This window comes from Eucalyptus grandis, chromosome 9 (genome assembly GCF_016545825.1).
Source record: "Eucalyptus grandis isolate ANBG69807.140 chromosome 9, ASM1654582v1, whole genome shotgun sequence".
In the NCBI taxonomy this organism is placed as follows: Eukaryota; Viridiplantae; Streptophyta; class Magnoliopsida; order Myrtales; family Myrtaceae; genus Eucalyptus; species Eucalyptus grandis.
Genome location: NC_052620.1, coordinates 139694 through 160737, shown reverse-complemented (window position 1 = coordinate 160737; position 21044 = coordinate 139694). Strand labels below are relative to the sequence as shown.

The following is a 21044-nucleotide window of genomic DNA, read 5'->3' as shown; positions in this document are numbered from 1 at the left end:
ATATGATTGAGAAACCAAAATATATGAAGTATAGATCTCATTTGCTCTAATAACAGGCCCAATTTCCTTCGTTCCTAGTTGAAAGAAACTTTTTCCAACCATACCTTTGATTGACGAGTTACAAATAAAGACATTACTTATATTTTTAGTGAAGTTTTCATTACAAAATAAAGGTTTGATCAAAAGAAATTTTATAAGGCTGGAGGAGATGGAGAAGAATATTGCTGATCTTTAAATATCGTAATACTTGCCATTTGCTTTTAGTTTAGTGCATTGTAACTTCTAACAATTTAATCATTGGAATTAGAGGACATACATAGAAGATTTGAACCTATTCGAAGTATCATCTGCAGGAGCTACTTTTTGAACTACAGAAATGAGAGTGTCCCCTCCAGGTTGTTTAATACTCATTTCACTCTCCTTGTCCAAGTCAGCTATTGAAGCCTTCGAGTTATTGATAAAACTACTAAATTTTGGTCTGCTGAACAGCATAAAATGGCTGTGGCAAAGAATTAAGATCTCTAGAGATTAGCTAAATAGTCTCGAAAAAAGTTGAACTCGATAGCAGTGTATCCTCAAATTTAGAAGTAGACGGGAAAGTGTTGAGATCTGATGAAGTCTAGCAGCTATAAAAAAGGCTCGTCATATCTTTCGCAGGCTCGGAGTTGCTGGTGACATTTTCCAAGAGAAGGCATAAGACACATCACAAGCACATGGTATCACCTTAAGATATATCTGTCAATTGCTTGCCACCAAAAGTTCCACCATTCCCATCCAACTAATGATAGCATATGACTGCATTTATAAATTGCTCAGAAGGCAGCTTTAACCTTTACAATATCAAGGAATGAAATTAAATTTAACATTTTATTGGCAAATAAATCAAAATGCGATTTATAAAAGCAGTAGAGAACCTTTAACGGTGCCTTTAACTGGAGAAGCAAGTGTTCTTTTATTTTCTACCTACATTTACTGAAATTTTTTACGGAAAATTTGATTCCCAATATGAGTGTTGCTAATTTGTGGGTTTATTACATGAATATCGCAAAATGACAATGAAATGGCAATTTATTTTATCTCACCGATCAATTCTTAAAATGATCGGCTAATGCATATGGTTGTTTAAATTGTGGTAGTGGAGATATATTTTTATCTTTTTAGTTATCTAAGATAGATTGTGTACATTATTCCAATCTATGATTAACTTATATTTTCTTGATTCATTCATGAAATAATTGGCAAATTCGCACGTGTTGCATTAATACACAAAGTTTACATTTGACCAATTAAATAAAACCAAGACACGCTTGATGAAGAGATAATGTTGATAAAACAACATAACAAAGAAATTATATAGGGAAAATTACAAACATGACCCATAACTTTGCTCCCCCTATCAATTCCCTTCTCCACGTTTCGAAACTTAGAGCTACTGTCCCCACTTTGTTGCATATGAATTCCCTTCTCCATATTTCAAAATTTATAATAACCTTCCTCACTTTTATGCAGTAGATTTCAAATTGCATTTCTCATCCATAGATAATTTATAAGTCACCAATTATTCTCAAATTATCCCATCCTCAAACTTGCATTTCGCTTTTTGGGTGTAAATTTTGGTGCGCATGGGAGCAAATTCGTCTTTTTAAATTGGAAAGAAGCGCGAATATGGATGTCAAATTGTGAAGAGGAAATTGATAATATTTTTTACAATTATCCCAAATAAAGATAGATATTTCAACATTTGAACCTTTTAATTTTATAATTGATGATTCCAAAATAATCAAACAAATGACAATAACGGACTTCTATAAGATTTGGTAATTTCAAATGGGAGTTGACAACTTAAACTTCATAAATAATTATTGGCCAAGTAGTTAGTAATCTTGAAAAGTGATGGAAATTTGCACAAGGAATGTAATTGAGTCTTAAACTTTTCAAGTGATTCAATCAACAGTCCATGCGCCAAAAAACAAGAAAGCAATGGAAAGTTTTAGCTTACTCAATAATTGACTAGCTCATCACATATCAAGCAGGACCATAAGTGAATGCTTTCGGATAAAAGGACTCAGAAGGCCTTTTACCGCCTTATATAAAGCCTTAAAAGAATGTTTAGACAGGGCAAGCCAAGTCTTCCTGGCTGTTCTGTTCATCAATGAGATCAGTCGATGCGACAGAGGGTATCCTATGGCGCTTCAAAATTGTGGAGGTGGCAATTTTAGCCGTATGATAGTTGAATACAATTACCCTTTCATCGTCCAAATCAAATCGTACGCTTTCACTAGTGCAGTGCTCCACAAGCCGGTACAAATGCCTCAAATTTTCAATTTCAATTCCATTCACCTTCCTCACCTGTCAATCACAAAATAAGAGCAGTAGTTAATTACTCTAGTTCCACAAAAAACAGGACAACTTCCTAGTGGAGAAAGACCCAGCGGCCATAACCCACTGAGATCAGATGCATATTGGCTTAAAATTAATAGCCGGGGACAGCTTGTAAGTTGGCCAGACTAAAAATTGACAGCACTGACTTCGTAATGCTTGTTTTGATTTTCCTTTCTACCTTCATTTTTTTCCAATTCGTCAGTAGCAACTATTAAAATGGCAAGATTGATTGTATGCATTACAAAGAAACCATAATAGTTGAATTCTATCCTTCCAATTTCTTGAAGTGACCCCTGGAAATTTTCTTTGTTTTTTAAAACACAAGTTCAATAATGAAATTCATCCATCCCGCGATGCAGGTACCTGTAATTCTGCAAGACGTTCGTACCCCGCATTGATGTCATCCATCAGGACCTGTAGCAGTCAGAATTGGTTAGTAATTTGAATATAGCCTTTAGATTTACCTTTTTAGAATTCTTTCACGTCCTATAATAATCTCAACTGATTCAGTTTTGGGGACATCATAATAGTTAGAGATATCTGGCTATTCTGACACCTCTTGCGCATGATGAAAAGAAGCATGGTTCCCAACCAATATCACATCTTGCAGTCACAATGACCAAGTATCAGGCTCAAAGAAAGGCTTCTCATATCACTTACAACATTCATTAAGTTCAGCATACACCTCTCTCATAGCTTTTAATCAAACACAGGTTCTTGATCATCCTATCCAACAAAAACTTACTGCTGATACAAGAAGTCAATAGTCTCTAGTAGAATGTGGAAGAATACAAACCTGTGAAAGAATAACGAGTTCTTCGCCAGCATTTTTTGGGAGTTCCCTTAGTGAACGTTCACACAACCGCCGAGGCGATGTGTTATACCAGTCTTCACCATATTCATGAAGGTAGGGTTGGGTGAGTGGAACGAATATCAGACCCGCAAATATGTAATAACTAGGAAGCTTGTCAAACTGATGTACTGGAACTAACTGTTGCAACTGCAAAATCCATTATTTTTCAAATGTTAACAATGGTAACAGTCTTCCAAAATTCTCTCTTTGCTGACAAGGCAATCACATATATACTAACATCAAACAACATATACTTGGTACACAAACAGGTGGTAAATGTAGGGGCCACTGAATACATCCTTCATTGCTCCATGCTATGCAGTTAGAACAGGCTCAAGTGAAAGGCAAAGAATGACAGAATTATCCCATGAAAGCGAGCCCTGGATGGTAGCAAGTTATTTTGATCATTCTTATGCTTTACTTCAGCTAGAGATCGATGAAGTTAAATGCAAGAAGTATTTCAAGTACTTCTGGACAGATCATGATGAGTATAAGAGAATTGTGCATTCTGGTTGGAACGAAGCAGTGACTGAAAATCCAATGTATTGCTCATTGCTCATTATATAAGAGGTTTTTTGGTGCTTTGCCTGAGAAAGTGGAAACAAAAAAACTTCAGCTTGCTGCTGTCCAGCATGCTCTCAGGAGCAATCACTTGGAGAGTTTAACTGAGGGAGAGCGGACGATTAGACTTGTAAGTGGGGCATCTGCGGCAAGCTGAGAAGCTTTCTATAAACAAAAATCTAGAGTTACCTGGCTAAAGCTTGGTGATCCAAATACTTGTTTTCTCATTAAGTGGAGAAAGTGAGAACTTTGGGGAACACTATTAGATCTCCGGTGGCAAGTAATGGAAGTATCTTATAAGAAGCATGATGAAATTGTGGCAGAAACTGCGGGCTTTCATTAAGACTTATTGGGTGCTCCAGATGTTAATTGCTCCAGTGGAATCATCTCTCAGCTGAAGTGATTACTTGAATATTAACTTTCTCATGATCTACAGGATCTCGTGGGTGTTCATATTACAGCTGAGGAAATCCAAGCATCTCTTTGGTCTGAAACCTGATGAGTATTCCTCTCAACTTTTTTTTTTTTTTTGAAAGATTCTCGGCCTAACACTGGTAGGGATTTTAGTGTTGCTATACTTAGCTTCTTTCAGGATAATGAATGGGTGAATTACTGGTATCACTTTGGTCCCTAAAGTCCACAATACCTCTGAGATGGCTGATTATAAGCCTATCTCCCACTGGACGTTGTCTTCAGATGCATAAGTAAAATCCTGGCAAATTGATTGACGATAGTGCTCCGTTATTTTGTCAGTAAGAACCAATGAGATTTCATTGAGGCGAGGGTAGGAAAATCGCTGATAATATCTTGCTTGCTCCTGAAGATGTTAAGCACTATCACAAGAAAGAAGTTGTCTTCTAAGGGTCTTATAAAGGCATATCTTATGAAGGCCTTTGCTTAAGTGCATTAGCCTTTTATTTTCAATGTCATGGCCGCGTTGGGTTTCCTAAACCCTAAAAATTTTGCATTGCTTCTGCATGCTTCTCTGTTACTATTAATGGTGGCCTTAACTGTTGATTTCAAGGTGGTAAGGATCTCAGGCAAGGTGACCCAAATTTTTCTTATGGTGATTGAAGTGTTATGTAAGGCTGCTAAGCAAGGAAATCTGAAGTTTCATCATTTGTGCTAAAAATAAAGCTCACTCATCGTTGTTTTACCGATGATATTTTGATACTAACTGATGGACTTGTTGGGGCTCCAAAGGAGACATTGGAAACATTTCAGTGCTTCTATAACCTTTCAAGCATAATTTTGAATCCAATGAAAAATGCAATGTATCCGCAGGAGATGGTTCAGCTGAGTGGTTTTAAAAGAGGTTCTCCACCTGTTAAGTATTTAGGGCTTCCTTTAATACCATGGAAGCTATCTGAAGCTGATTGCGAGATCTTAATTGAGAGACTTTTTAGTTAAGAAGCTGGCCTGCTAGGAGGTTGTCTTTTGCTGGCAGGTTACAACTCATAAGCTCAGTCCTATACGGCACTGTCTCTTATTGGTGTGTTATCTTTATTTTGCCCAAAAAAGTCATCAAAACAATAGACAGGTATTGTAATTTCGTTCTTTGGACTGGTACTGATGATAAGTTGAGAGGACTGAAAGTGAAATGGGAGGTTGTTTATCTACCAACGAAAGAAGGGGATCGGGATTGAAGCAAATATACCACTGGAATAAAACAGTAGCCAAGGTTAATTTGGTTGCTATTGATTGAATCCGGATCCCTTTGGACAGCTTGTGTTAAAGTTTATTTCTTGAAGAATAATAGCATATGACAGGTTGCTTCTTCTGCTAATTCCTCTTATGTTCGGAGGAAATTGCTTAAGCTTAGACATAAGTTTAGACCTTTTATTCAGTATGTAGTTTGGGGTGGAAAGAGCACTTTTCTGTCACAGGATCCATGGCATTCGTTGGGCGCTTTGTTGGAAATCTTCAGAAGAAGGATTGTGCATGATTCTGGTCTCCCTCTCCAAGCCAAAGTTGCTGATGTTATTGAAGATAGCATATGGAACTAGCCTATTGCAACATCAGATGATTCAGTATTGATTCAATCATCTTTGTGTGACTCTATCTATCAAGGCAGCCTGATAAGGTCAGCCAGATAAGGTCCATTAGACTATGTCATCTTCAAAGAAGCAAAGAAAGTGGAATGGTACAAGCTGATTTGTTCTCCACTAACGTACCAAAGCATAGCCTCATATGCTGACTGGCCATTTTGAACACACACTATCCACAAAGGATAGGATAAGAAAAGTGTTTTCTTCTATTAATGAGTGTCGTGCTCTTTATGAATCTCACTTTGAGTCAAGTGGTCATCAATTATGGAACGTGTGTTATCTAAACGGCAGCAAGTTCATAGCAGATGTGTTGTTAGATCTCTACAGAGTTGGAATTAAGAACTGCAATGGGCTTAAAGGAATTGGAGAGGCCAACCGTTCCTACTGTGATTTTCAAGTTAGCATGGTGTGCAACAATTACTCACATATGGGCTGCGAGGAATTAATAGATACATGAAGACTCTTATGTTGTTTCAAATAGTTATATTTTTTTTATTGTTTAGCATGATGTCATGTATAGGGTGATAAGAGATTAAGTGATACTGCTGCTTTCTCTCAACTATGTCGTAGATGGAGGTTGTTGTAATTTTGTTGTTGCTGTGTTCGAGCTAATGCCATACTGCCCTAATCTATTTTGTGAATAAGAATGCTCGCTTACTCAACAAAAAAAGACATGGCTCATATATTTTTTCTTTTTCGTTTATTAAGGTAGTTGATCTTTTTCTCTGACCAACTCAGAATTTGTGACAGCTAGATTCTTTGCTTGCCCTATCATAATTTCCAGCCAGAAAAGTCCTCAGTAAAACACTTTAGAATCTAGTTGAAGGTAGGCTCATATTTACCCCCACCTAAAAAGGAGGTAGGAATATGGTTGTTTGTGCCTCATCTGGTTTATCACCGAATAATAATTGTGGGAATTGGGTACCTAATCTTTTGCTTCAAGTAAGAAAATAAGTTCCCCTAGACTCTACAGACAATTGTTTGATGATTTTTTTTGGCCAGAGTTAGATGAGTTCAAATTGCCATTAACAGGCTTGACATTGAATCCTTCTCAAACATCAAAGAGGATGATGTTAAATGCAAGTTCACTGATGTCTGATCACTAATTGTTATAAACATTGATGAAAATATCGTGAAAGTGAGAACAAAATATTTGTGCAAAGTTTCAAGTGACCCTGAAGGTGCATGAGGGCTAGAACTTAAAAATTCTTCAACAAGCAACTGCTTTGAATTAGTCGAGCAACTGGATAGTGGAACCCATCCACAGGGTGACATTATATAATTTTATAGAAGAATGGAAACAAGAACTTCATAAACTATAAGCATTAAGGCTGCCAGGATAAAATAGCATCTATGTATTTCTAGAGCAAGAAAAATCAGCCAAGATAACAACATAAGGAAAATGTTTTAAAGTGCCCCTAAGGCACTTGCTTAAGGCCATCAGTTGTTCTTGGAAAACATACTCAATTTTTAAAGTGTTTTTACACATAATAACTATTTTTAGTGGTCTTAACTAGTGCCTTTGAATCTCTCGTTACTAAGACCCATAACACAAATATACAAGCCAATAAGAGATTGACTCTATTTCGAATGGTTTCTGCTGTATATCAAAAGCTTTCCTTATCAATACTGGAAAAATGGGAATGCTACATGCAAGTATAGTTGCTTAACAAACATCTACCCTTTGTCACTGTGAGAGAGGGAGAGAGAGATCACGAGGCTTTAACATGAAAAACACCATCAGAATTTTCAGTGCGAGTCATAACTCTCCCTCATTTTGAGTGAGGCCGTCATCTGTGCACCACAGGACAAGTTGGGAGAAGCAAGCCATGTCCCCCTCAGTCAACCACATCAGTGGTAAAAGCTTTGCTATTTATTATGCCATAATGCGACTAAACATATTCATGCCTGTGCTCCAAGGTCATTTTAAACAGCAGTGTAACAAATTTTGCAAGTACCAGATCTGTCGATGTTCTAGTTCCAAGCATAGTGCTCTTGTCGTTCACAGTTGCCTTTCAGTATTTGCATAAGAATGATTTCTATTTATAAAACTTGTTAATGATATGATTCCATCATAAGCATTGACAATTGTACCTCCTAGCCAATCAAAGAAACTAGATCTCCATCCTCAACTCAAAATCATCAATCCAGAAGATGAAATAGGGGATCATCAATCCGCTTGTTATTTCTCGCTGGAGAAATCTTCTAAGGTGAAGAAACTATTAAATATTTCAATTTGGCTTTACATGTTAGGAGATATTGCAACTTCTTTGCCATTCAAGAACGATATCTGCTAACAAATTTATGGTATCATACAAACATAACTGAGACATAAATCAGAGAGAACAAATGTCAGAATGACTCACAGGTCGGAGGGCTATGCTAAATTCTTTCACTTCTCCATCCCGAAGGACTCTGATTAAGGCCGTTTCATTCGGCTTCTTCATGGATGCCAAATGATCAAATGTAATGCGCTCTCTGTTCCGGAAAGGAACTGCAATATGCATAGCGTAGAAAGAGCATTAGTTTCAACAAAACACAAGCCAGAAAAAGTACAAAAACAAAACCATTAGAAAATTCCAGCGTCACAGACAGAAAGCCAGGTACTTGTGCCTAACTATTACAAACTCAAAAACACTGAAATTGCTGAGATGCCAAAGACAAAAAAATGCATGACCCATTGAGAGTGGCTACGAGTAAAGCCAAGGTGGTTATGAAATTAGTACTATCCATGTATTTTGACTAGCAAGAATTATATTTACACGAATATATTCACTGCTATTGCTATGATGGCAAACTACGGCTGAATGCTATAATTGTATAAACATACTTGTTCCATCATTTGCCACGGGCACACCATCAAATGCAAGGATGATATCATCCTTCTTGAGGATCCTATAAGCCTCTGAAAGAGGGTTGATTTTGTTTACAAGAACTCCAGTCATTTCTGGTAGCATCCCGAAGTGGTTTCTCAGTTGAGAATTTTCAGTTGGCTGGCATGACAAGCCAAGGGAGCAAAATCCTGTGTATTCTCCACTTTCTTCAACACCAGATATGAAGTGTTTGATTACTGGAACCGGAATTATATATCTACAAACCATATATAAAAAATTAGTGGAGAATTAAGAGAAATAATTTATGAGAATTACAAGAGAAAATACCTCCAAATAATGATTACAACTTCTTAGCAATTCCAACCACCTTAATTAACTATATTGACTTCTAGAAGTATGGTGACTTCAAAATGAATCCAAGCCAGAAAGAATTATCTGTTGAACACGCTCATATCCAATTGTTGAAATCTATAAATATGCAATTTTGAAGATATGCATACTTTATTCTATGGCATATAGTGATGATGATCTGCATTAAGTACTGATAGTGATATAGTTTTGTGACGGCAATTAAAAGAAAGGAATTCATTAAGTATCCATGTGATGCCTTTCTAGGTACACAACCATGCATATGAAGCTAAAAGGAGTGCAATGGCCAAGGCAACTCTATAATGCAAATCTGAACGCTCAGGTATATTATAAGAAGCTCATGCTAAGAAGTTGCACCATCCTTAATGTTGCAAAGAGTGACCTGCTAGCCAAGCCTCAGTATCGGAACTTTTTACTTAAGTGAAGTCCGAGAAGGGTTTTTTGGCCAGAACAGTAGCCACAGGAACACTGGCAGGATACAAGAAGGTTGATGATTTGCTGTTGAGGTGATAGCTTTCTCCATCCATGAAACAGGACAGATATGCACATGATCGTTGAAGATAGAAAATAGCTTGAATCAACAACTCGAGCACATTTTGACTAGGATTCTTGCTACATGCTAGATAACAATCAAATTGGACAAAGAGGAATGACCGGTTTGAGTAAGTACATCCATCGATAAGCAAACAGCTGATTCTACTCAACTTAAATTGATAGTGTCTAGGGGGAAGTCCAAAAAGAAATTATTCATGTATGATAGCTCTACAGAGAACACGAAGTGAGTCGATTGGAATTTAACAAGATAAAAAGGTTTCGCATAATTTTTAAGTTCTAAGTGTATGAGGAAGTTCTAACAGAATAAGTGCCTACATGAGAAGGTCAGCGCAATAGAAGTCTGGTATGTAGAGCGTGACCAATGTTCTCATCATAAAAGGAACAGAAGAACTCACCCAATATTCTCAGAACCAGTTAGGTTCTGGAAAGCTACACCGACAACTTTATCACCCATGAGAGCAGGGCCCCCACTATTTCCCGGGTTTATAGCTGCATCAATTTGGATTGCCATAAGTTGAGTCGCACCATGCGCATATTGAGTAGGCTCAACTCTGGAGACAACGCCTTTGGTTATGGAAATATTGTCCCCACCTACAGAGAAATAAGCGTTAATTTGTCACTCATTAATTGTGTAATATAGGTTGGGAATTGAGCAGCAAGTACCTTGAGGATACCCGACAACAGCTATAGCTTCTTGTAGAAATGGAATGTCTCCGAGCTCCAAGAAACGCATGCCCGCCCAGAATTCTTCACTGTCCACTCTCAGAATGGCCAAGTCACATTCATGACCAACAGACAGGACATGTGCCCTATACTTGTTAGGCGAACCGTGCTTTCTCACGAGAACGAATGTATGGTCTGCAACTACATGAGCGTTGGTGACAATTCTTCTGCCAGGAATGACAAATCCTTCAGTTCAGTCAGCAGGGAAATAGATTAGATTTTTAGATAGGGGAGACAACAATGGTCAATTGGGAACATGAGGAGGAGTACCCACCAGAACCCCAAGTATCGCGAGGGGGCTTGTTCTGCCAGGGAAGCAAGTAGTTGGGGCTGCTGGAGACAGTGAAAATCTTGACCACCGAGTCCAATGCCGTTTCTATCCCCGAATATGCGGTGCTCTCGTCTACACTGGCAACACTCGAGAAGGAGCGCGAGGCAGAAAACCGACCCGAAGCGGTATTGGCAGCGTTGGCGACACCACGGAGGTAATAGCTATAAGGGTCGGAACTAGAAGGAGGAGGAGGAGGAGGAGGAGACAAGAACCTCCTGCAACAGCCGGCATCGCCGTCGGACAGAGGAAGACGACTGAGACTCAGCAGCGACAAGGAAAGCCTGCGAACCCTTGCACTCGCAGCCGACCAGCTCAGTATCATCATCTGTTTAGCCCGGGGGTGGCAATGCCAAAAATATGCCTCGCCCTTCCACTTTACTACCGAGGGCGAGGCGACATCACTTCACACACCACCGCGGTTTTTACCGAAGTTCTACGAGCCGCTTGCTTCTACTGTTTCGGATTGCCCGAGTTCTTTATCACTGTAGACATGGGTTCTCAGAGTACGAGAATTTGCCACAGCAAACCGGACGGTGAGAAGAAACGGCGACCGGACCTCGCGTTGAGAGGGCGGGCGGGGGCGGCGGCGGCGGAGGCGGCGACCCGCGGTGGGCTAAGAAAAGAGTCGGGGACTTTAGGACATGTAACCTTAACCTAATTATTAATATAGGTTAATTATTAATATAGAGTCCGTGCAGTGGAAATGAAACATTTTTCAAAAAAGTCCTTTTCGCAAAAAGAGTAAAATTACTCCTCTGAAAATTAGAGGAAGCAAGGAACGAAGAATTGAATGCAAGAATTCAATTTAGAAAAAACATTCCCATTGGTTAATTAATGATAAAAGGGGAATGAAACATTTTGAGTATTATTTTAATTATTAATATAGAAGAGTGCGGAGAAAATGAAATACTATGGGTGCGTTTGGAGAGCTTTTTGGGGAAAGTCTGGGAGAAATGTAAAGACCATTGAGTGAAAAGTGTTTTCCAAAATACAAATTGTATTTGGTAAATTGTATTGTAAAAATCCATTATGAAGTAGCTTTGAGTAAAATAGTATTTGGAAAAAATAAGAGTTGGCCAGCCAAGAACAAGTATTCGCCAGTGAGCAGCAAGCGATCTGGCGAAGGGCGGCGGGCGGTCCAATGTAGGTAGCCAGTTCGGCGAGGGGCGTGCGACCCTTCAACAAGGGTCGCGGCAACCAGATCTACGACCAAATGGGTTGCGCGGAGGTCACCTGAAGGTCGCAGCCAGCGACTCATCTGGTCATAACGCGAAGGTCGCGGTTGGCAACCACATCTGGTCGCGACCAGATCTGCAACTAGATGGGTCGCGCGAAAGTCGTGGCCTTCACAACCAAATTTGTATCACGACCTCCGCGAAGGTCGCGACCGACAACCCATTTGGTTGCAACGCGAAGGTCGTGGCCTTCGCGACCAGATCTGCGTCCCAACCTCCGCGGAGGTCGCTTGAAGGTGGTGGCTGGCGACCCATATGATCGCAGCGACGAAGGTCGCGGCCGACGATCACATCTGGTCGCAAGTCACTCGAAGGTCGCGACCTTAGCGGAGGTCGCTTGAAGGTCACACCCTCCGCGACGACCTCTCGATTTGGGTCATGTGACCCTCGTTGAAGGGTCCTGCGGCCGCGGCGGAGGTTGTGGGGCGGTAGGTTGCGCGGTGGTCTCGGCATGGCGGGCGTGACGATTGCTAGTGACTGCCTGCCCTTCTCGTCGGCAACCGCTCACGAAGAAGAAAATGAACAATAAACCTTCCTGGGGCATGCTGAGAAGGCCGAAAGCCCAAGGCAAATTCCCCACTTGCCTTGGGCTTCGGGGTGTTTGGCAAAAACATTTGAAGCCCCTTTGGAGAAGGCCCCTTGTGAACGCCGAAAGCCCAAGGCAAGGGGTACCCTGCCTTGGGCATTTCAGCTTTCTGCAGTTCGAGGGTACTGTTCATTTTTTTTTTTCCGAAATTATCCTTAAGAACTTTTTGTTTTTCCGTTTTTGCCCTTGTGATGAGTACTATTCATCTTCTTTGTCGAGGGTGACCCCGGCGGGCGCCGCTCGAGTCGCGCGACGCCGGCGAGGTCGCGCGACCAGTGCCGCCCTCGCCGAGGTCGCGTGACCTCGGGCGAGGGTTGCATAGCCTCGGCGACGGCCGACGGGTCGCGCGACCCAGCGCGCGCCCTCGCCGAGGTCCCCCGACCTTAGGCGCGGCCCTCGCCGAGGTCCCCCGATCTCAGGCGAGGGTTGCGTAGTCTCGCGACGGCCAATTGGGGTTCTCGGAGGTTGAGGCGGCGTCGCACGACGAGCGCGACCTCGCCGGCCCAGATCCGGGGTCACCGGAGGTCGCCGTCGGCCGCGGATGCCGCTTGCCCTTCTTGGTTTTCATTTTTTTAATTTTTTTAATTTTCTTTTAATAATTTCTTTTTTTTCACAAAAGTCCTTTGTCCCCCAAACACCATTTTACTCAAAGAAACTTCACAAAGGCCTTTTAAATTACAATTTACCAAATACAGTTTGCATTTTAGAAAACACATTTAACTCAAAGGTCTTTGCATTTTCCTAAAGACTTTTCCCAAAAGTCTTCCCCAACGCACCCTTCAGCCTTGTGAAGGCTGGCATTTGGGGAATGTAAGCCTAAAAATAATTGCCAAACACACTTGTATTTGTCCAAGGACCTTTAGAGGTCTAAAGGGCTTTGTGAAGTGGTTGCCAAACGCAACGATATATGTTACTAAAGTCAAACAATTCATACAAAGAAATTTGCAAATTTTAAAGGTACGATGGCGTAGAGGCATGTGTTTATAGCGACGGGGGCCAACCATAACCACGTACATGCCCCACCCCGCATGCCAGTGGGGAAATTATCCCTAAAATCCACATAATTTTCAATTATTCCCTAAATACAAAATACCACCTAGGAGCACCAAATAAAATCCTGAACTTCAAGAAATAAAAAATAAAAATATGACTTCAAAATGGTAGGAGATAATTAACCTATGACTCAAAACAAATCCCCACCTTCTCGGTAGGAGATAATTAACCTACGCCCGCAAAGAGGGCACAAAGTGAAAATCTCCACTTTTGAATTAACCTCTAAACTTGAAAGAGACCTTGATTGATTTAAAAATGAGCTCGAATAATCTCGATTATGATACCTAAACCCTTAATAACTCATTGACACCGAATTGTCCTCAACGAAACTCTTAAATAATCTCAATATCATAAGTAATACGTGATTAGTAAATACACCTTGAGTAATCTCTTAACCTCTAATTAACCTCAAAATCCAAATACCCTAAAAAAAAAAAACTACACTTGAAATAACCCCTATATCCAAAATAGTACTTCAATAGTAATTGTGGGCTGAAAGTGAGGGTTACCGAACATGGTCGGTGAATAAAGAAGTAACCGACGTACGGAAGGACTGCTATTTTCATTTTTTTGAGTTTGCGAAATTAACATTTTAACTCAACATGCTTTGATTATTACAAAGATTTTTTACTTTCACTTTAAGTTGAAAGCGCTGTGTGGGGGTCTAAGATCACCGGAAAAAACTTAAATTATGTCCATTATCTCACACTCCAAGCCACTGGATGCGATCACACAAAACCTTAAAGAAAAAATAAAATGTATCCATTCTTCCCATTTTGGAGGGGTAGCTGCACGTGTAAAAGAAGAAACAAGTAAACAACCCCTCTTTTATTGGTCGAGGTTCTTATGAGCATGTGGGCGAATAGGCCAATTTTTTTTTTTTTTTTGTAAGAGAGAAAAGTGAGAAGAAATCCCATTTAAAAAGTTCCCTCCCTTGGGTTAGCCACCTAACGACGCCACCGTACGCCGTTCATCATCCCCGATCAACACGCCTCTAGTCACTGGCCAATACAGAACCAAGTGAGACCTTTTCTCAGAGCACGTGAGAAATCCTCCTCAAAACCGGTCCCCGACGTCCTCCATTTGTCTATGAGATTGAATTGTCCAAAAACTTCTAAATCTATTACAATTTTGTCAATTCAATTTTAAGCATTTTAATTTTGTTGATTTAGTCATAAATATTTTCACTTCTTACCAATTGAGCCTATCCGATCAATTTTGATCGGAATATGATGACGTGAATGCTAGGGGTGCCACGTAGGATTGCCGATGCTGACATAGATTATATTTAATAATATTTTAATTTTAAAATTTTCCTTCTTTTTTTTTTTGGCTTTCTTCTTGGCCTTTTTTGGTGGCTAGCCAGTCACAGGTGAGGAGGAGCTCCAAGGAGGGGAGCCCTTGCCCAGGCGCGGCCCATCAAGGGTCGCCTAGGCAAGGTCGGCCCTCACCTAGGCCAGGACAGCCTCACCACGCATTGGTTGTGTGATGGCCCTAGGCGAGGGGAGCCCTCGCCCAGGCGAGTGCCGGCCGGCCGACACTCAGTGAGTTCGCCTTGGCTTGGGCGCAGTTGGCCTCGCCTGGCTTGGGCGAGGGCTCCCCCGGGCCTCACCTATGGTGGGCAAGGCCAATCGGTTAGTTGTGGCTAGTGGCCAACCGATCGGAAAAGGCAAAGAAGAAAGCCAAAAATAAAAGAAAGAAAATAAAGGAAAATAAAAGGGGAAAAAGAAAACAATAATAAAAATTCAAAAAATATTAAAATATTATTAAAATTTGTCCACATTAGCGCCGGTGATCCTGTGTTGCGCCATCGATGTCCACATCAGCATTTTCCGGCCAAAATTGGCTGAATGGACTCAATTGACAAGAAGTGGAAAATGTTTAGGACTGAATTGGAAAAATCAAAAGGTTTATGATTGAATTAGCAAAAGTGCAATAGGTTTAGAACTTTTTCTATTGCACTTTTTAGACAATTTTGCATTTTCAAAAGGGTGCCCAACGCGCTCTGCTTGGGTTCATTGCTGAAAGTCAGATATTTTTGTTGGCCGTGACTCTGATCCTCAACAACAACTAAAGCTTCTGATACAGTTACCAATCACAGTTTTGTTTCGGTCCATTAACAAGGGTTTATTATTGGCAAGGAAAATGAGCAAGAGTCGCGGATATGTATATTGTCGAATCGCTAATAATGTACATTCAGTGCTTGGATTGGCCGTGGTCTTCTCAACATATTGAGTATGTTCTGCAAATCTTGGAAGGCCAGTGAATGGAGATGGCAGTGGTATTCCGGAAGGCGGTCAATGGCGGTTGCTGGTAGTATATGAATGGTTCTGGTTGAATCATGGTTGTTCATAGTTGTCACCTTAGATTATGCGCGTGTTTGATCAATAATAGATAATATCTTCATGTCCTAGGAATGATTCTGTGAACTGATCGAGTTTAAAGGAGAAAACGAAGGGGAAGAATAGAGAATAAGAAGATGGGCTTTATATTGGAAAATAGAATTAGAGTGGGTTCAGGGCTTCATCCATCATCCGCTATGTACAGTCGTCCTTCACGATGAGCTTAATTTGATTGAATGGACTTTGGGCTTGAACAGTCTTAAGTGAGCTTGGGCTTGGCTTAGTATGATTTGGTTTGGGCTAAGTTTGTTTTTTAATGAGTTGGGCTACTAATTGGAAGACATTCTGCTCAACACCAACTTCGCTGAGAGGATTACAAACCATTCTCAGGCATCTTACAAGTTCTCTCTCTCTCTCTTTTCTGTTCTCTATTTAACTTGTTAATTTTTTGGGGAAAAACAAACATGATCGATGACGTCATAAAAATAACGTACCCACATTTTAATATCAGACATTGCTTAAGAAGAGGAGCACTAGGTGTGAGTAGCACTTATAGCTTTAGACTGAATGTGGCCTGAGAGCAAAAACCTTGAAAATGCACTAAAGTATGGAACTCCTAATTCAAATAGATTAGAATTGAACATTGATACAAACCAATGGCCATGAGAGGCTCAAGTTTAGGCAATTGAAGTATGGAATTGATCAAGCTCGAACTTAGTGATACTTGATTTGAAAGGCTTCTCTAAACTTATTAAACGTGTTAATACTATAGTTGTCAAAAAATAAAAAAAAGATAAATTACTGTTGACACCTAAATTTTGGCAACCCATTTTTTCAATTGCATAGAAAATCGTTTTTTCAATTGTATAGAAAATTAGGGGTTAATGTTATCCCTGAAAACAAATTAATTGCATAGCATATAGATTTATGTGCATTTATTTTTAATTTACATTTTTTGCATTTTATTTATTGGACCGGTAGCGGATGGGTTCAAATTAGTTGGACTAAGCCCATTAAATGAGTAAATTGGCCCAAGCCCATTTCGGAAATTATCTTGTGGGAAATTAGAAATTCAAAATTTTTCCGAGATATGATGAATTTTTTGGATAAGGCAGATGTGATAAAATGTTGCAATTTATCTTTGCAAGATTTGGATTTAAAGAAAAACTCCATCGCAATCTTAGATCCTTATCAATATGGGATAAATTGGTGAAGAAATTTTGCGGATGTAGATTCAAATAAGAAATTAAAATCCTAGTCCTTCACCTATAAAAGCCATATAAGTACAAGAGGTTTGGGGGTTCTTTTGGTTTTTGAGGGTTTTCGAAAAAAAGAAAAAGAGAGGGCAAAAGGTAAAAAAGTAAAACAACAGAGGTGAGGGGACGTTTAGGCTGCGCATAACAATGCTTTTGTTCCGGGGAAGAGTTTTTTTTTTTTTTTTTTAGAAATAATTCTTTTCTATTTTTGTTTCGAGGAACAATTTTTAAGTAAAAGAACCTGTTTGGTAACTACATAAAATTTCTACTCTTGGAATAGAAAAAGAATATAAATGCGTTTGGTATCGCAACAATTTCTTTTTTGTATTTATTCATTTTTTATTCTTGCTTACAGATCACCACCGTCGCTGCATGACCGTTGGCCGCTAACCATCACCACCGATCGCCGCCAGAAGCCCATCGGCCACTCGGCCGCCTCTTGCCTTTCGGTGGCCGATGGGCTTCTAGTGGCGGTTGGCGATGACGGTTAGCGGTCGGCGGTGGCGGCGACGGGCGGCGGCCGACGATCGACCGGCGGCGGCGACCGGCGACCGACGACCACCGACGGCGGTGGTGGCGATGGCGGCGGCGGTGGCCGGCGGTGGGTGGTGGCTCCGAGTGGTTGACGGTGGCGCGACAAGAAAAAGAAATAAAAGAAAAATAAAAAAAAAAAATTAACTTATTTCTAGAAATTGTTTTGGGAACAAGAAGCAACTTTTTTTTTGCTTCTCAAAATTGTTCCGGAACAAAAAATTAGAGAAATTGTTCCTAGAAACAAATGTTTTACCAAATAGCTTTCTGTTTTTTTTTTTTTTCGAAGAACAAAAGAACAGAATCGGGAGAAACAGGAGCGTTACCATGCGCTACCTTAATGTTCATCGTCTCCGCTTTGCCCTCCATTTGCCGGATCCAATTCTGCCTTTTGTTTGCTGCTGACGACCCCGCATCTGCAATCGCACGAGTCACCATTTCCACTCCTACGGCCCATCGAAGCTCTGCTGAGACTGGACCCAAGCCAGATCTGCCCACCGCTTGCACTGCGTTGGCTGTGAGTTTCCCTTGCGACTTCGCCCTATGCTGTTGCTGTGCCACTAGATCCGAAGCTCGTGCGTTCGCCACCCCTACTGCCGAGCCGCTGTTGCCCCACCGGACGCCGAGCCGACGCCACTTGCAGCTAGATTGGTCCACAGTAATCTTCGATCAGTGACCTAGATCGCAAGCTAGGCGGACCCGTGACGCCCTGTTTGACTCCGGATGCCGCCCGCACGCAAATCGCCAGAACAGGACCTAAGCGTTCCTAGCTCCGCCCTTGTGCTGTTGCTGCTGCTGTCGGTTCACCTTTGTCGGAGTTCACCTTCTCCGGATCGACGACCTGCTGCCCCTTGGAGACCCGCGAGCAAGCCGTGCTCGAAACAGGGAAAATGAAACAAAAAAACGAAAAAACGAAAAATCAGATTAGGTAGTTTTTATTTTATTTTATTTTATTTTTTAATATTCTGTTTTAGTGGAATTGTTCCTTAATATATTTTTGAGATGCCAACATGAAATAGTCCCTCAAATTAGGGATTGACAGTCCGAGTTTCGCGCCCGAAATTCGACTCGCAATCTCTTGCAAAAATCAACAATCCGATCTTATGCCCGAGATTCGACTCGCAATTTAATTTTAAAATTAGTCAACCTGATCTCATGCGTGAGAATGGTTCTTCAATTTTTGGATATTAATCTTATCTTGTTTGATTTGCTGTCGTAGTGTTTGGATATTAAATTGCGAGTCGAATCTCGGGCATAAGATCGGATTGTTGATTTTTGGATATTAATCTTATCTTGTTTGATTTGCTGTCGTAGTGTTTGGATCAATTTTATTTTCGTAAAAGAAAAAATCCAAAAAAAAATTCGAATTAGGATTAAGTTTGTTTTAGAATGTTCCTCGTCTTAGGGTTATCTTGCATATTTAGAATAGAAGTTTATTTCGATTTTTTAAAATAATAAAAATCCAAAAAAATGCATTCATTTAAGACGTTAGTTTTTTAATGGCACGCTTAATTATTTGGCAAGTCTAATTTCGAATTTTATAAAAAAAACACAAAAAATCATCATGCATGTATCGTATAGAATTAAAGCATTCTTAGGATGTGTTTCACTTTAAGTTTAGATTGATTTTCTAGATAGACTGCATCTTAAGTTAGAGATTCCTAGGTTAAGATAATATCTTAGTTTAAAGTGGGATTTAGTCTGACTTAATCCTTAGTTTAAATTGGATAGAATTTTAATCTAGCTAGGTAATTTTTGCATTTTTCTTAATTTCGAATTTCATAAGAAATTGTCTTAGAATAAATTCATTTCATTCTCTAAGATAGTTTGCATTTTTTAGGAATTGAAATATCAAATGCACGTCATTTAGTTTCTTTAGGCCCATTTAATTTGAAATTGTCTGTCAATAGAATTAGGTCATTTAGATTACATTTAATTATTGCATTTCTTTAGGATTTACTTTACTAATGTCATATAGTTTAGGTCGTGTTGTCATGTCATATAGCTTAGGTTATGTTACCATGTCATATTAGATTATTAGCATGCATCGCATGATTCTCATTAAATAAAGTGAAAACAAAAATTGAATGTTTGCGTGTTAATTGGAAATCATATCTAAGACCGTCGATGTGAAATCTAAGCTAACAATGTAGATACTTTCGATGCCATTAGGTAAGTTTTGCAATTTATTTATTACTTTACTTGGGTGTTTAATTGGTGGTTTGCGCACCTGCTCTGATACCATGAATGGACTTAGACTTAGAACTAGGGAAGGAGAGTAAATTTCCTACAGGTATGCATCCCACAGTGGGCGAACAACTCCGTTCAAGCCCTTCAAGGACAGCCTTTTAGTAGGAGACCACTCAGCCCTTTAGTTCAGAGCCTAGAGACACTCAGAGATGCTAGGATGGAAACGTTTCTAACCTACCCAAGCTGCATTTCTTGAAGGATCCTACCAGGCTGGAGAAGAGGAGGAATTTAGAAAGCCACGAAGATTTTCTCAAATCACACACTTTACTTCAGGGGACTCTGCCCAAACATTACGCCCTCCTTGCCTTATATAGGCAATAAGAGGTCACAAGGACACACACAAGGACCTAACTCACGGGTTCGGATACAAACAGGGGCACCGAAAGGGAATTATTCGCACAACATGAACAGTAACTGTATTGTGAACAGTACTTTCCCTAGCCTAGTGCTACAGTAAAAGTGAACAGTGATTTGCTACAGTGAAATCGTACGGACTTAACGGTCTCGTCCGTCACGAGCATTGTAACTACAAACTTAGTCATTCGAGCTGTCTTTTAGGAGATGTGCCTCGTACTTCTGTTCAAGGACTTCAAGGTCTTCAGGTGAGAGGATTTGATTCAGCCTTCGTGATGAGGATGCTTGTTCATGAGCCCAATGTGATGCTTCTTCTTCAGCCCAGTTTGTATTTTCATCTTCTTGAGGGTCAGGAATTCTTGGCTAAGGCCGGTTGGATGGTTCTGCATAGAAAGATGTGTCCATGCTTTGAAATTGTTCGTAGGAATCCTGGGACAGAGATCCTCCAAAGCGTGCATAGGGGTCCTGGGTGGATTGGACAATGTCATCTTTGCTTGTCATTTCAGGCTCTTGGGACGATGAGGCTTGTCTGTATTGTCCGAGTGCTTCCTTAGCTTCTGGTGCTAGGTCATAATGATCCCACGTAGTGGGTGCATTATTCCAAACATCTTTGGGAATGGTCTTGTTTTCCTGACACGGGATTCTCTGGAGTTCTCGATATTCATGTTCACAAAGTTGAATGTCTAGGATAAGATTTGTAAATCCGGGCTTCTCGGCTGTTCAAGTTAGGTTTATAGGATGTGGTTCCTATTTCTAGTGGTGCATCGACATCTTTGGGAAT

At 40.2% G+C, this 21044-nt stretch overlaps 1 protein-coding gene and 1 long non-coding RNA gene across 2 annotated transcripts; both read right to left on the bottom strand.

The window, feature by feature from the left end:
* Positions 1-1915: 1915 nt before the first annotated feature.
* Positions 1916-11279, bottom strand: LOC104417975 (protease Do-like 10, mitochondrial). Its single transcript, XM_010029155.3, has 8 exons — positions 10600-11279; positions 10266-10511; positions 9998-10193; positions 8675-8934; positions 8211-8338; positions 3179-3382; positions 2746-2796; positions 1916-2349 (listed from the first exon to the last, which is right to left on the bottom strand). The coding sequence occupies exons 1-8, from the start codon at positions 10979-10981 to the stop codon at positions 2110-2112; spliced, it is 1707 nt and encodes a 568-aa protein (XP_010027457.2). The 5' UTR covers positions 10982-11279; the 3' UTR covers positions 1916-2109.
* On the bottom strand, positions 3762-8202 carry LOC120288283. The gene is made up of 2 exons (XR_005546601.1): positions 3986-8202; positions 3762-3900 (listed from the first exon to the last, which is right to left on the bottom strand). It is a non-coding gene; the product is annotated as an uncharacterized LOC120288283 (long non-coding RNA).
* Positions 11280-21044: the final 9765 nt, after the last annotated feature.